Below are 15,771 nucleotides of genomic sequence, written 5' to 3'. Positions count from 1 at the left end.
CATCGTATATATGTAGTAGAAACATGTCGTCCATTTTGATTAACCTAACCTAATCTAAGTGCAGTGAAAAAGAAATAATCCGCGTTCAGACCTACCAACGTCAAAGAATAAAAGAAAAGGTGGTAATATTTTATTTGTTGCGCGGAACAAGCTTTATCGGAAATCTGATTGGCTGCTATCGCGGAAAACTTTGGGAATTCTGGAAATTCTCTAACCGATAGCCAATAATCGATTCATATTTGATAAATTCTTTCCACGACGAATTTAATATCGTATCGAAAAATAATCCTATAACAATGAGTGTCTTTTTCAAATTAAACGCGCGATATGTCATAAATATCAGCTGATTGTTTAACAGATTTAAATGTCTGAAGTAATGTTTCCTCATATATTTCCTAAACACTATGAAAATAAACTGTTAGGCAAATTTATACTGAAACGTCGTGATAATAAAAATGGATTTGTACGGAAAAGATAAGCGCAACGTCAGTTTACCATCGAGTCTTCAACCGCACAATTTTGACGACACCAAGCTGAAAAATGTCATTATTAATACACAAAAAGCTTTTTATAATTTAAAAATTGCAGAATCAAATAAAAGAATTCAAAGGTAATTATTTAAAAATTATTAAAATGATAATTTTAGTTTATTAGAACGTAATTTAACGGATTTAAAAAATTATATATATATATATATATATATATATATATATATATTTTACGTATTTAAAAAAATTATGTTTATAAAAGTACTGATTTCAAGTATTCTATACCACATAAAAGACAATTTTTTTTTTAATAGATTAGAAGAACGGAATAAGGAATTGGAGAATATTTTAAAAGATACAGATTATTCCACTAAAACTTTACAAGAAGAGAAAGGAAAAGAAATATCTTCTTTAAACTCACAAATAACTTCTTATATAGTCAAACTAGAAGAATATAAAAATCAGTTAGCTACTCTTGAAAAATCAAGGATTGACAATAAATTCACTCACATTGAGAAAGTTAAAAACATTGATGAAAAATATAAAAATACAAGATTAATGCTCATTTCACAAATCAAGCTCTTGAGTAACTGTTTCTTTATATTTTATACAATTCCATTTAATTGAATTTGTGCTATTTATAACAATTTTTTGTATTATCTATTTAATCTATTAAGTTTGTGTAATTCAAGAATTCAGTCATAGGTCTTAAATGTGTTGAAATTCGTTAACAAGCAAAAAAATTATCGTATTGTAAATATATTTTTTCCTCTTATTGTTAAACTAATTTTGTCAGAATTTTTTCCTGATTGAATTTGTTTAATTATTTAAAATATTCCTAATTCATTGTTAAAAGGCGCCAAAACTAACGTTTTGGAAGATTACAAGTCAATGCAACATATCCTGGAAAAAAAACTGGATATGAAAAATCAATTGTTAATTCAGGAAAGAGAACAGGTGGCAGAGAGTTTACATCAAATTGAACGTAAATTTAGGATTGACAGGGAAAAGTATGTATAACAGATACATTTTGTTTTTTTATTAAAACAAGAATTGAAATTTTATGAATAATATGATTATGATGTAATTTATATAGATTAAAAAAAGACTTATATAATCGTCTTGTGAATCTGGCCAGTATGTTTCAACTTGAAATAGGCCAACATATGCCAATTTCCATATCCAAATTATTGTCAGAAAATATAGCTATAAACAATCAATTATCAATAATCATGGAAAATATGACTTCCAAAAAAGATTGCATCATATATAAGTAAGTCTTATCTTCTTAATTAAACTTTATATTTTTGTAAATTAATAATAATATTTTTATTATTTCACAGTAATGAAATGAAAAAATATAAAAGTAAAATCAATGACGCGCATTTAAACGCAAAGCGATCTACAATAGTTGTTAAACTAGAAAAATCAATGATTGCAATGTTACATAAAATATGCAACAACAGAGATCATAATTTACCCAAATTAAGTAAATTAAGTAAATTAAATCATCTCATGAAAGAGCAGTATATGATGAATAAGAACAATGCTGAGATGAAAGCACAAAAGTGTGAAGCACATGTAAATCAGTTGAAAATTTCACTTTATTTTGAGAAAGCAAAACTTGTTATTGCTAATGATCAGAAGGAGAGGATATCTGATCAACTGCAAGCAAATTTGCAGATGCTCTACGATATTAAATATCTGTTAAAAAATCTTAAAATTGAATAGAAAATGTGCAATTATAAATGACACAAATAAAATTTAATAGACTTTAAAAACGAGACTGCAAAAAAACTTGTGTGTGTGTACCTATATATATATATGTGTATATATACATATATATATATATATATATATATATTATTAGTAGAGATAAAAGTAAAGATTAGTAAATATCACTTTATTCTATGAACAATGGATAATCCTAATTATCTAAAATGAATATTGGAAAGTTTATTCCTTTTCCTCCATTTCATTTACATCAATATATTTCTCCAATAATAGATTGGATCACAGATATTATTAGCTATTAGATAGAGAAAATATATATAATATCAAATTAGTAAGAACATTAAACCTTACTGTAAAGTCGTAACTTGGTAGTATCCAAGTTTATTTTATGATCTGGCTTCACAAATTTCTTCACCTTTGCTTTGTCACGTTTCCTAAATTAAAAAAAAAAGTATTGTAAGCAATGTGAGAAGTAGAATCTTTGAAAAGATAATTTGTTAATAATTTATTAATCAATTTTTAAAAATTCTCAAGAGCTAATCAATGATTTTCATTATATAAATTTGTTTTGTTACACATACACACACAAAACTCTATTTTCTTTTTTACTTTAAACTTTTTTCATTCACTTCTTGATAAATTCTCCAAAATCTGTATATTTCACTAGTACTATATATATATTATTACATTTCCTTTTTTTGTACTTACAATTTTATGACAGCTGGTGCGATTATATTTCTTTGTTGAAGCGATTTGTATCGGTCTTTTAGTAAATTTTGGGAGGGCTTACAATTCCTCAAATTGCCAGTCAACTCGTTTGCAAGCTGAAAGTCAGGCTCCAAGGGCTCAAATTTAGTCTTACCTAGAGTCTTCGGCATTATAGACTCTCTTTCACGTTTTCTCGTTCGTTTTTGTCGCAAAAGTTCTTGCTTTTTCTCTTTAATTTCTATTTGTTGTTGCAAATTTTTCAGTTTGTAAATATCAGAAATTTTCTTTTTATTGATTTTGTTCTTTATACGTTCAGTAGCTGCTTGCTTCTGTTCTCGTTGTTTTCTTTTCTGCACAAGAGTTTTTTTAGCATTCTTCACAGATTTACTATTTGCCACTGTGACAGATAAATCTTCCTCATTATTGTCTTCAGCAGATTTTAAAGTTGCAGTTACTTGCTTTGTTGGCAAGCCCTCTGACATTTCTTTCATTAAATATTCCTCTTTTTTATTTAGTGGAATCTGAATATGCAAATCAAATATTAAATATGTTTTATATAAATCAGTTTTATATAATATAATGTTTTTAATACTATCCTTATTTGAAATCTGTACAATTTTTTAACTTTTATTATTATAGACATATATATATATATTACATGTAATTTTACATATATGTGTGTATGTATAATAAAGGTTCAAAAAATTTATACAGATTACAAATTAGTATTAATATTATATAAAATTAATATTAATATAAAAAAATATATTAAAAAATAAACAAAGATATTATCAAATGCAGATAAAAGATAAAAATTTATAGGATATTATATAATTAGAAAGATGATATATAATATGTAACATAAAAATTTACTAAAAAATATGTATACTAAAAAATTTATTGACTTGCCTTTTTGAACATCTGAGTAGTGACTCGATTAAGATGCTCCTCTTGTTTTATAAGTTCTAATTCTTTTTGAGCAATTTGGTGAAGTAACTCTTGGTGATCTGTATATGACGGATTATAAGACATACCTGGATGTGGTACTTCCACTACTGGTAAAACAGATGGCTTTTTATGTAACGATGCAGGCAATTTTCTTTTTTGCACTCCTAAATGTTTGATTGTATGTCTAATACTGTCTGAAGACATCCATTCAGTGAGTTCATCTGGCAATTTACATATATCTGTGCTAGTCCATATATCGTCTTTAATTTCTTTCTTCTTAATATTCTTCTTAATATTTGTAATAGTTTTTGTGAGTGTTTTATTTTTTAAAATTTTATTTTGTCCCTTGAGTCTTACATGATTCCTTTTGCTAATTGGATCAGGGACTTGCGTGTGTGGCTTTAGAGAAGCAAAACATTTTGGTTCCTTATTCTTTAAAGCTAGTCTGGCAACCTGTTTGGAAGAAGTATTTCTAACAGTTTTAGATTTGTCAATGACAAACAGCTGAGAATCCTCACGCTCCGAGAAAGGTACACCCAATCTCTCTTCTAGTCTTTTATTATCTAAAAATTTATCGACATCTTTGATGTCGACGTGTTTGCGCCAAGATTTCTTTGTTTTCTTAGAAACTTTACGTTTCTTTATCTTAGCATCAACCATTTCTGAAAAGAAATATCTCGTTACTTTTGTGTAAAAATACAAGACTTCTAGTTTGATCAATCTTTACCTGTAATTAGTTGAAATTTTTCAGCTGAGCACGTGTACGTAACACCTTGACATACACATCCGCCACAAACTATATAGATATCACGTGGTGCTAAATTATAGGATTTTTACGATTTTATCGACAGTCGACAGTGAAACAAATCTTGTGGCTACGTATTTCCAGCTCTCAATATATTGATGCGATGGCGTTGCTGTAGGGGTGGTTCTTTCCTTACGAAAGCAGACAGTGTGGTTCCTCTCGGGCTTTTATCGGCTCCATCTGGTCTTATCGCAGTCGGTGATGTTAGATATCCGTCGATGCCAACCCAAACCGTAGAAGAAGGTGATGTTCGATGATAGCGATAGCAGGGTAAAAATCTGTGAAGACAACATACAACACGGAGCAGGATGGCTCCTGTGACAGAAACAGCTGTTCTATGCTGAGGAGCCTCATAAAGCGAGTAAATAATAAATTAGGCATAAAGTAACAAAAACCGATGTTTCGTACAAACTGAGACTCATTAGTAGATAAACATTTCGTAAAATAATTGCCGAGTATTATTAAATATAATCGCAAGAACAATTCGCGATGCTTGAGTCGTCTAATGAATGACAATTTTAACGTAATTTTGCAGAAAGTTGGAATTTATTTAAAATAAAATGCTACAGGCTTTATTTTAATCACTGTAAAAGCGTCGACGAGAATTATATACAGTGATAAGTGATTACTATTATAAACATGGATGTAGTGACTACTAGCTTAGAAGCTCTCATACGTAAGTATAAGCTAAACAATTAATTTATATTTCGTTTTTTACTTAAGTAAGGGAGTTTTTTTAGTAGCATATTTGACATATTTATGTGATATTTTATATATAATATGTATACATATATTGCTATACAGAAAGGGCTACAAATCCACAAAATCAGAAGCCAGACATAGCAGCTATTGAAGCATTCTGTGTGATGCTTACCAAAGAATCGGAAGGTATACAGATAGGCACAAAGTTATTGGCAACGCATATCCAATCGCTTAACGAATCAGAAGCACTGCAAGCACTTTCAGTATGTTGTTTTTAAATTACAGATTATTAAAGATTTTAACGCTTATATATATACTACACTTTTAAAATTAAAGAAACATTTAATTATTAAAGATTAATTGTTTAAACATTAGTTTATATATTGATTATTATATAATTAATTACATATGTATGTCAATATACATATCTAAGTTATTTAATAATTCTCAGAAAGTTACATAGCTAAGCTATGTACCTTAGAATTAGCATAAGTCAAATTTTAAAGGAATATAAGTTTTAATGAGATAATAATAAGATATCTTAATCTTGACAAGAGATATTTGTTATTAGGTTTATAGAATTTTGTAAATAAATATAATTCATCTAATAGATTTATATATTTCTTCAGTTATTAGATACTTGTATGAAAAGATGCGGCCCGTTATTTCATGCCGAAATCGGTAAATTCCGCTTTCTCAATGAGATGATAAAACTTGTCTCGCCGAAATATTTAGGCACTCGTACTACAGCAAGCGTGCGACAAAAAGTATTACAACTTCTTTATACATGGATCAGAGAATATCCTCGAGAGTCGAAAATTAAGGAGGCCTATGAGATGCTTAAGAAACAAGGAGTCATTGAGGTTACTTGTTATTTACTTTATATATAATTTGATAATTAAGTTTATGACATTCTTTTTTTCTTAATTTTACAGTACTGGAAGTGCAAAATATGTAATTTTTTCATTATCTTTTTATAATATTCCATACATATTTTGCTTCAATAATGAATAAAAAATAATTATTTATTTAACAAAATATTTCTTCATTAAATCAGAATGTTAAAAAGAGAGTCAATATATATGTATACTAAATCTTTTGCAGAAAAAAAGATGAAAAATAATAATGAAAAATTTATACAAGTTTCATAAAATCTTTACAAGGAAGAAATGATTGTGATATTATTTTTAGTGATTTGTTAAATTGAAAAAATTTCTATACATTATATATTTTAATATATTACTATTTAAGAGCTAAAGATTCTAAAAGCATATCTGCAATAAAAATATTGCTGGAATAAATAAATGTAGAAGAAATTTATTTTTAATTTTTCAGCAAAGACATTGTATTTGAATTGTCTTATGTTCTAATATTTATTAACTTAATTCAGATCTTATCGTTTTTAATTATTATTATTTAGAGTATGATTTTAATTTACTTAGTTATATTTTATTCAAATATTTTGTTTCTTCATTTTATTATCAACATTTGCTTAAATTTTGTTTAAATTATTATCTAAATGAAATTAAAGTATTTGTTTAATTAGTCAATTATAAGATATTTAAATATTTGTAATTTGCAATAAAAATAAATTACAGGAAGATGCAGCATTTATAATGGCTAACAGTGAGGAAAGTCAGAAAGCATCTAAGATAAAGAACAATATATTTGAAAATGAAGAAATGTCAAGGCATTTGCGCAAGTTACTTCATAGTAAAGATCCTTATGATCTGCAAACTGCGAACCGTTTAATCAAGGTTATGGTGAAAGAGGTAGGATTACTTAAAATTTTAAAAAATATTTCAAATAAAATCCTTGGACTTAGATTTTAATAATTTACAATTTCGCCTGGTATTTTTTAAAATTCAGTTTTATATTTTTGAAGAGTAAATTTTCTCTTAAGCTCCAGTTATAAATTATTTACTTCTAGGATGAGGAAAGATTACAATTAAACTCGCGAAGAAATATGGAATTAGAATCAGTGCACAACAATGTGAAACTCTTGTCAGAAATGCTGGATTCGTACAATCGGAACGAAACCAGCACAGAAGATCTCGAATTGATGAAGGAACTACATCAAGCGTGTGAGCGATTGAAACCTATTTTGTTGCGGCTCGCTAGCGAGACCCAGGGTGATGTTGAAATGCTTGGTACTTTATCATATTTGATTATATATCAATTATACATCAAATTATAGCTCAATTTAATTATATATCAAATTATAGCTCAATTATCATCAATTTTCGGTTGTAGATTTGCTATAATTATTTACTAAAAAAAATCGAAGAAACTTATGATATAGATGATTATGCAATAGATAATTAACTTTAAAAAATTGCTCATTTCAAGAAAGTCTATGCGAGTCTATAAAAGGCTATTTTGAAAAAAAATGAAAAAATACAAAAATGAGACGCTTTGGTTTAGATTTCCAATCATTTTGTGAAATAATGTAGAGTAAAATTGGATTGCGCATCAATATTTATCATTCTTTGCTTGTGTAGATTTTTCCTTCATTACACTAACCTATGATCAACAAATCTTAATTATTTTTCTATGCATTTTATCTTAGCTGACGTGCTTACTGCGAGCGATGAGTTGAATCAAGTCTTCGAGAAATATACATCCGTTATTGTTCTCGGGCAATCTCCCAAATCTTCCGCGACAGAATCTTCTAAATCAAACTTTAACAATGGATCATCTCTCCTGGACTTATCGTCTCCTTCTGAAAGTGTTCCCTGCGAGAGCACAACACAGAGCACAACGTCGACAGATCATCGCTCGGATATGGATATGTTGGGAGATATCTTTAGTGTGTTAGAGAAACCAATTAAATCGGACACGAATTTCTTGATACCGAATGCCATCATGCAACCAATTAATATCTCGCCCATGAGCAAGAAAAGTAAGCGTAATTAAAAAAATATTTAACCAAAAAATTGTTGCTTTTTAAATAATTTAAGCGAAATTTATCTTTAATTTTATATTATTTGTTATATGTTTATTCGTTGTGTTATTTTTTTATATATTTTTATATTATTTATATTAATATATTTATTTTATATATTTTTTTAATTTTTATTTTTTATATTTATATTATATATTATATATATTATTTTTTAAATAATTATTAAATATATTTAAAAATAATATATATTTGATCATAGACGAAGTTGCTAATACCAGCGAGGAAAAGATAGACAGTAAAGCGAAGGCATTGGAAGAGTTGAATGAATTGGGAGAAACTTTACTCAAGCAAAGCTTGTCCGGTACAATTGCTCGTTCGTCACTAAGGTAAGCATATCTATGATTTTTAAATCCTTTTAAAAAGTTCTCTCTAAATTTAACGACTGAAATAGTAACAGTTAAATCTTCAAGTCAATCTTAATAAAATGAAGAGCAGTGCTAAAGAAAATGCTACAGAGATATTAAAAGATGTATGTAGAGAAATAAAAAGTTAAGAATACGAAGATTTACTAAAACTATCTAGAATCGATTTTTGGTCTAGATATCTAAATATCTTTTTGTAGTTGCCATATATGCAATATATAAAAATTTTTTAGACTAATTAAAAAAAAAAGATTTATTATTTTTACAGCAAAATTAATAGTAATATTATGAAAACTCAAAGTACGAGTGACTCTGTTCGGAAACAAAATTGGCCCCATGAGTTTAGCAATAACACATCGCAACATATGCTGACAGAACAACCAGATACAAAGAAATGCGAGTCAAATAGTAATTTTGACATTTCGACATCTTCAAATTCATCGAAAAATAACGTGATCGCTGATCCGTCACCGTGCAATAAAAGTACTAAGTCAGAAAATGTAGAAACAGGAATACAGCAAGAAATGACACAATTACTTAACGGCGCGTCAACGATAGCAGATGCAGAGCCTGGTATCAAACCATTGACTGATATCACTGTCAATCTTGAAGATATTAAGCCAGGTTATTATATTAATTATTTTATTAATTTATTAACTTTATGTAATAAATTTTATTTTACAATTTTAATTGTCCTCATTCTATGTTCCTATATTTTCACATAATACCAATATTTTACAGGTATAAATCCGCCTTTAACAGTAATTGAGGAAAGAAATGGTATAAGTGTGGTGCTCTATTTTACTCAAGACAGTCCTAGGCCAGATGTGTCTGTAGTAGTAATTACTACAATGAGCAAAAACGCAAAATCACTTAATAATTATTTATTTCAAGCAGTTGTGCCCAAGGTAAGTATCCAACTCATTGTACTCATTTTGACATATAAATCTAAAAAAAATATATAAAATTTTAAAGATCAAAGATATAAACATGAAGTCTCAAAACAGTTTTATTACACAATCAATTTCAAACATTCATAAATTTAACACACACATTACAGTATTTTTAAATAAAATTAGATAAACATTTTCATAACTTTTTGAAATATGTTTATAGAAATGCAAATGCAGGCTGCAACCACCTTCCGGAACAAAGTTGCCAGCACATAATCCATTCCTTCCACCATCTGCAATCACACAAATTATGCTAATTGCAAATCCTTTCAAGGTATATAATTACATTTCTTTTGAAATATTTTCAAAAGTAAATACATAGTTCAATTATTCAAAATAAAATACATTAAAATGATACTGATATTATCAATGAAATTTTGTATTTTTGAATATAAAACTATAAACTTGAAATTAAAATATTTTATCAAATAATTTTGTATAATTTATACATTAAAGTGGAATTAGTTTGAGGAGTATTAGTTTTATTCAGTACATTTATCTAGGCAAAAAATAATCTATTTTACAAGAAATGTTTGCAATATAATCACACAATGTTACATTTTTTTATATTTAGTTTTAGAATAAAGTTTAAAATAAATTATTCAAATAATTAATAATTAAGTTTGAACCTTAGAATTTATGTTTCTATCTATGTGGAAAATTTATGATTTCAGGAGCCTGTATATCTAAAGTTTATGCTAAGCTACACGATGGATGATGAAACATTTACAGAAATGGGTGAAGTGGACAAATTACCTTATCTATGATCCAGTGCATCTAAGATTTGACCTTGATGCAATATTGCACTTGTATTCGTTGTATTCTCAGTAAGCCGAGAATAATATAAGAAATATTCCAATTACCGCGATCCAATTCAAGAATATGTGCAGTCATAAAATTGTTAGACATTCTTTACACTTAATCTTAGAATGCGAAATTAAACTACCATATTCTTAATTCATTGGAGACAAACGACCACCTTATTATCTGATTTTAACTTTCTTCTCAATCTATTCTAATGAAACATAAAATGAAAATGTTTTAATCATAAGCACATTTTCATTCTATGCATTTCTGGTTAAATAGCGAATGTGAAATAGTGCGAGAGAAGAGTGAAAAAAGGCTGAAATAATCGAGAAGTGTTACATACAGAAATTTGATTGTAATCTGAACATATTAATTTGGAGATAATCTTACAATTCTATATGGCCATTATTTTAAATAGGGATAAAAGTAAAAGGTGAAAAGTCTAGTAAATCTTACACAAAAAGAGCTATGTTTATAGGGAACAGTTTCCTATGATATGTCAAAATTATTATATAGATAAAAACAAATAAGACCAGATTGTGAGTGGGATCATATAAGTTTCAAGTGATGTGTGTCATGGTGTTGTATTTGGATAATTTATTAGTTCTTATTGAAAGGTATAGTAATAATTTAATCGATTTCATTTATTTTAATCATTAAGATCGAATGTTTCCTCTATTTTAAGATTTTTACATAAACTTGTTATTATAATGGCGCAGAATAAAAATGCCGTTACACGTTTTATCTTTCATTTATTTTAATATGTGAGTATTTCATAAATAAGAATACTGACAAAGCAGTGTAAAAGAACCATGGTTTAAATACAAAACTGACTTAGGGTAAAAAGAACTTAGAATAGAGGAAATTAATTATACAATAATGATCATATTTCTTGGCGAAAAAGAGACTATCTTATATTGCATGAATGTTCTAAAAACACTAATTAATGAAATTGAGAATAGGGAAGAGGGGGAGGGGAGTGAATATCATCTGGATATTCATTATATATGCAAATTAATATATGTAAAATACTTTCTCTCTTTCTTTCACATACATACATAAGATCATTTTACATATTGTATTCATATATAGTCTATAATAGAGTATAAGTATCACAAAGTGAAACATCGAATATGAATCGTGCATTCTAAGATTAAATTAATGAAATACATATTCAAATAAAAAGAATTAAATATGTTTTATTATCTTAGTGAAATAATTGACAATTATTATAAAAAATGAAGATAGCGACAAGAAAGAAAGAGAGGGAGTATGAGAGAAAGAAAAAATTAAGATGTATTTTTAAATTTATGTAAGTGGAAATAATTTAATGAATTGTTATGGATATTTTCGTTCTCTGTCGATATTCTGGTATTTGTTCATTTATATATTTAAGAGTCTATCGTACATACGTAGTTGTATGCTGCTTTGTGATATATGCTTTAATAAGTGTAAACCTATATTAAGACTGCGACTTTAATAAACCAAATAAGAGACAAGAATAAACGAGAAATCACCGACCCTGTACAAAACAAAAATTTCGTAAACATTTTAATTAATAATTGAATTTAACTTTTATATAATCTCTTCAATTATCTCTTAAATTATTATACTTTGTACTTACATATTTGACAAACAAGTTTATCACTAAATTTTTACAATTACTGATTTTTTTCTTAAAAAAGAAAAGCGAGAGAAAAAGATCTGCAAATAATATAGTATATAATATATATAAATAAAATATAGTATTAAAAAACAAATATTATCTTAATTATTAATAAAACTCCTTTTACATGTATAACGATGACACATATCTGAAATTACAAATCGTTTTTTCATAGAAAGCAAAACAGAGGAGATAATATTTAAGTATTTACTTTCTATATTCTTAGCTGGTGGAAACAATTTCATCACGAAAAGCAAGAGCTATAACGGCTTTTTGATGTCCTTGATATTCTCGTTCTATTGTTCCTGTAGAAGCATTCCATAGTCTTGCAACTCCATCTGAAGAAGCTGCATAAAATATCAAACAAATTAAGTATATACAAACAACACAAAATAATATTTTGATTGTAGATTTTAAATAGATTATAAAAACATTCATTAGAATATACAAATTACTATTACGTTTGTTAAAAAACATACTATGAAAGAGAAATGGGACAAATATATGCAGTATTTACCAGTAAATATATATTGAGAATCTGCACTAAATGCTGCATCCCAAACCCAACGCTTTGCCTCATGTTGAAGCACTTGTACTTCAGAAAAGTCCGTCGTTCTCCATACTCGCGCGGTCTGATCGGCCGACGTCGTTACCAATAAACTTAACAGATTTAAACACAAATCTTATTGATAATATTATTTGATAATATTGTAGTATTATTATTTGATAAAAAGTGTAAGAAAAAAAATATTAAGTATATACAAACAACACAAAATAATATTTTAATTGTAGATTTTAAATAGATTATAAAAACATTCATTAGAATATACAAATTACTATTATGTATGTTAAAAAACTTACTATGAAAGAGAAATGGGACAAACATTATATTAATTTATTATTATATTATTGTATATATATAGGAGTTTTAATTATTTTAATGTCTATTAGCTAAATAAAAAATTGTGCAACATAGAAGTATATTTAAATTAAGTCTATAAGATGTTCTAAAAAAAATATATATATATATATATATATAATTTTCTTTTTTTTAGAATATCTTATAAATTTAAATATATTCCTATATTGCACAATTTTTTATTTAGCTAATAGACTTTAAAATAATTAAAACTCCTTAGGTAATCATATTGGATTATATCAGAAGTAAACAATTTTGACGAAACTTTACATTTAAACAATTTGAATTTTTTTCTATTTTGTAATTTTAATATTTAAAAAGAAGGTATTTTTCTTATTTTTTGATTTGTAATGTTTGTAGCTTAAAAATAAAGTATATGACACTCGAAATGCTTTTTAACAAGTATATAATGTAATTTTTCAATGTCTATTGCAAAATAAAATGAAAAAAATGCTCACGTTGAATCAGGACTGAATTTGCAACGAAGAGCGTAACGTTTATGAGCTAGAAGTTTATGACGAGGATTAAGTCTTGTGGGCTCCTCTCCAATGCCTCCTGTAAGTGTCCAGATGTAGCAATGTCCTTTATTATTTACAGCTGCCATGTAAGAACCATCTTGATCTACTGCGATATCTTGAATTGAAGATTCAGCCTCAGGAATCTGAAATAGAGATATTTATTGAAACACAAGTAGCAAAATTGCCACAATTAATCTGATATAGTATTTAAAATTTAAAATGCATCTCTTTTTTCATATTTTTAACACAGTAAACATTCTTATGTAGAATTATAAGCAAATTACACAAAACAATTGTAAAAATCTCATTTTTTCTAGGATCTCACTTTTGAACTCTAGGAATGTAAATGTCAAATTTCTAAATATAAAAACACAAGTACCAGCTGTTCATTGTGATCCGAACGAAGGTCCCATAAGTGTATAACTCCACTTTGATCACCAACCATCAGTTCTGCTTGATTAGGATGTAAACATACACAATTTACAGGTGCGGATACTTGAAATATTCTTTGACATTGAAAGCTGCTAGATCTGTAAACAAATTTAGTGATTGTGTGAAATTGAAAATATAATTCTCTCATCTTATAAATAATTTACCTTAAATCCCACACTCTTGCAGAACAATCTTCTCCACCTGTATACATCCATTTTCCTTCTTCCTGTTTATAAAATGTACTTATATAAACATTATATATAAACGCATATAGAATAATATAGTTTAAAATATTTTTAACTATATTATTCTATATTAGATCAACTGTTGAAGTAATAACATCCTTAAAAAAAGAAACAACATATATAATACATAATATATAAATCAATAATATTATACCTGAAAACCCAAGCTGGTGATGTTTTTCGATACTCCTTCATAATTGACAACTGGATTGGGATTGTTTGAAGCTAAATCATACATTCGTATATGTTGATATCCAGCAGCAGCTACAACATATTTGTCTGGTGTAATATCCAAGGCATTGACTTGCTGTAAAATTTTTTCTTAAGGAAGAAAATGATACAGGAGAATTCTTATTAACAGTTAAAATATGTGACAAGTGTTATCCAAGTTATAATAACGTTTCTATTCTTACTGTATAATATTATTATTTCTATTTGTTTATATATGTATATGTCGTAGGCAAATGGTTATTTTAGAAAAATAGCTTTTGACTAGGCAAATGCTATCTGGCATGTACTGTCAGCCTTGGTAGTTTCTACGCTCTCAAATTTTGTTATATTTTTTTATGGGGACGGGGTTTCACTCTGTCCCCCTATGCTTAGATGGGAATTTAAGCATTCTTTTCCAAGATGTACTTTTTAGTACGTACAGCTATTTTTCTGAAATAACCATTACCTACACCATATAGATATAGATATAGATATAGATATAAATACATATACATATATATAAATTTGATACCATATATACACAATGTATATCAAGTTACAATAACACATAATTTCATACAAACATTAAATATAATTCCGTCTTAAAATTACAGAAGGATACAGAATCCGTATGTTGACATGTTCGTTGACAGACGCCAGTGTGTGGTTGCCATATTTTGATAGTATGATCATAACCTCCCGTGACAAAAATTACTTGTTCATTGCTAATCGCACCGTCAACAGTCATTTTTAATACATTTATGATTATTTCATAAACGTAAAAAACCAAATCGTACAGATAACAAAATATAACTAAATGTCTTGTCCCATCGTTACTACTTTTCGAGGAAGTATCAGCGGTATCTCATCTAGAAAGTAGAAAATTCCAAAATCTGGGCTGTGTTCGAAAACACTCGTATCTGTACTACACTAACACATATCTATCCTTGTTCAGTAATTTTTTGTAACAAAGATAGAAAGACACTCCGAACGCGTAGAAATAATTCTCGAACGCAGTCTTCAAAACTGTGTCCCTCCGATTTAAATTGATATCAGAATCAAAGGTGATAGATTTTAACCTAGCCTAACCTAACTTAACCATATATCACGTGTATGATTCGCAGACTTTTGTGTGCCTTGTTACAATTGAAAATTATAAAATAGAATATTTTGGAGCACTTTATCCCAGGAGAATAAAAAGTCAATAATGTCAAAATTAAATGTAAAAGTAGTCTAAACCATATATAGATTCTCAAAATTTTTTATTCAAATCATACAAGATCTAAAAGGCTTAGGACAATAGCTGCGT

At 27.4% G+C, this 15,771-nt stretch overlaps 4 protein-coding genes across 8 annotated transcripts; 2 read left to right on the top strand and 2 right to left on the bottom strand.

The window, feature by feature from the left end:
• The first annotated feature begins 157 nt into the window (after positions 1 to 157).
• On the top strand, positions 158 to 2,293 carry LOC140673089 (cilia- and flagella-associated protein 157). Its single transcript, XM_072905747.1, has 5 exons — positions 158 to 610; positions 803 to 1,074; positions 1,345 to 1,498; positions 1,585 to 1,761; positions 1,832 to 2,293. Exons 1-5 carry the CDS (start codon positions 456 to 458, stop codon positions 2,217 to 2,219), a joined length of 1,146 nt encoding a protein of 381 aa, XP_072761848.1. The 5' UTR covers positions 158 to 455; the 3' UTR covers positions 2,220 to 2,293.
• A 137-nt stretch (positions 2,294 to 2,430) lies between these two features.
• Positions 2,431 to 4,688, bottom strand: LOC140673072 (ribosome biogenesis protein NOP53). The gene is made up of 4 exons (XM_072905703.1): positions 4,606 to 4,688; positions 3,840 to 4,540; positions 2,931 to 3,451; positions 2,431 to 2,656 (listed from the first exon to the last, which is right to left on the bottom strand). The coding sequence occupies exons 2-4, from the start codon at positions 4,536 to 4,538 to the stop codon at positions 2,563 to 2,565; spliced, it is 1,314 nt and encodes a 437-aa protein (XP_072761804.1). The 5' UTR covers positions 4,539 to 4,540; positions 4,606 to 4,688; the 3' UTR covers positions 2,431 to 2,562.
• A 141-nt stretch (positions 4,689 to 4,829) lies between these two features.
• Gga (ADP-ribosylation factor-binding protein Gga) lies at positions 4,830 to 11,424 on the top strand. Of its 2 annotated transcripts, none has more exons than XM_072905690.1 (12): positions 4,830 to 5,040; positions 5,219 to 5,359; positions 5,488 to 5,648; positions 6,015 to 6,248; positions 6,984 to 7,157; positions 7,316 to 7,535; positions 7,955 to 8,287; positions 8,550 to 8,676; positions 8,981 to 9,336; positions 9,454 to 9,620; positions 9,829 to 9,939; positions 10,340 to 11,424. In XM_072905690.1, the coding sequence occupies exons 2-12, from the start codon at positions 5,323 to 5,325 to the stop codon at positions 10,430 to 10,432; spliced, it is 2,013 nt and encodes a 670-aa protein (XP_072761791.1). In that variant the 5' UTR covers positions 4,830 to 5,040; positions 5,219 to 5,322; the 3' UTR covers positions 10,433 to 11,424. The 2 variants fall into 2 exon arrangements, with proteins under 2 accessions (XP_072761791.1, XP_072761780.1); XM_072905679.1 differs by having other exon boundaries at positions 4,830 to 5,044.
• On the bottom strand, positions 9,744 to 15,695 carry Lst8 (MTOR associated protein, LST8). 4 transcript variants are annotated; one of them, XR_012047998.1, is made up of 10 exons: positions 15,552 to 15,695; positions 15,085 to 15,331; positions 14,407 to 14,559; positions 14,172 to 14,233; positions 13,955 to 14,105; positions 13,516 to 13,718; positions 12,656 to 12,798; positions 12,350 to 12,485; positions 12,097 to 12,176; positions 11,820 to 11,994 (listed from the first exon to the last, which is right to left on the bottom strand). XR_012047998.1 is itself a non-coding variant. In XM_072905729.1 (8 exons), exons 1-7 carry the CDS (start codon positions 15,208 to 15,210, stop codon positions 12,361 to 12,363), a joined length of 963 nt encoding a protein of 320 aa, XP_072761830.1. In that variant the 5' UTR covers positions 15,211 to 15,695; the 3' UTR covers positions 9,744 to 9,898; positions 12,350 to 12,360. The 4 variants fall into 4 exon arrangements, 2 of the variants coding, with proteins under 2 accessions (XP_072761830.1, XP_072761822.1); XR_012047996.1 differs by having other exon boundaries at positions 15,085 to 15,695; XM_072905729.1 differs by lacking the exons at positions 11,820 to 11,994; positions 12,097 to 12,176 and adding an exon at positions 9,744 to 9,898 and having other exon boundaries at positions 15,085 to 15,695.
• Positions 15,696 to 15,771: the final 76 nt, after the last annotated feature.

The sequence above is a fragment of the Anoplolepis gracilipes genome, chromosome 1 (assembly GCF_047496725.1).
Source record: "Anoplolepis gracilipes chromosome 1, ASM4749672v1, whole genome shotgun sequence".
Classification (NCBI taxonomy): Eukaryota; Metazoa; Arthropoda; class Insecta; order Hymenoptera; family Formicidae; genus Anoplolepis; species Anoplolepis gracilipes.
This window is presented reverse-complemented; position numbering and strand designations above follow the sequence as displayed.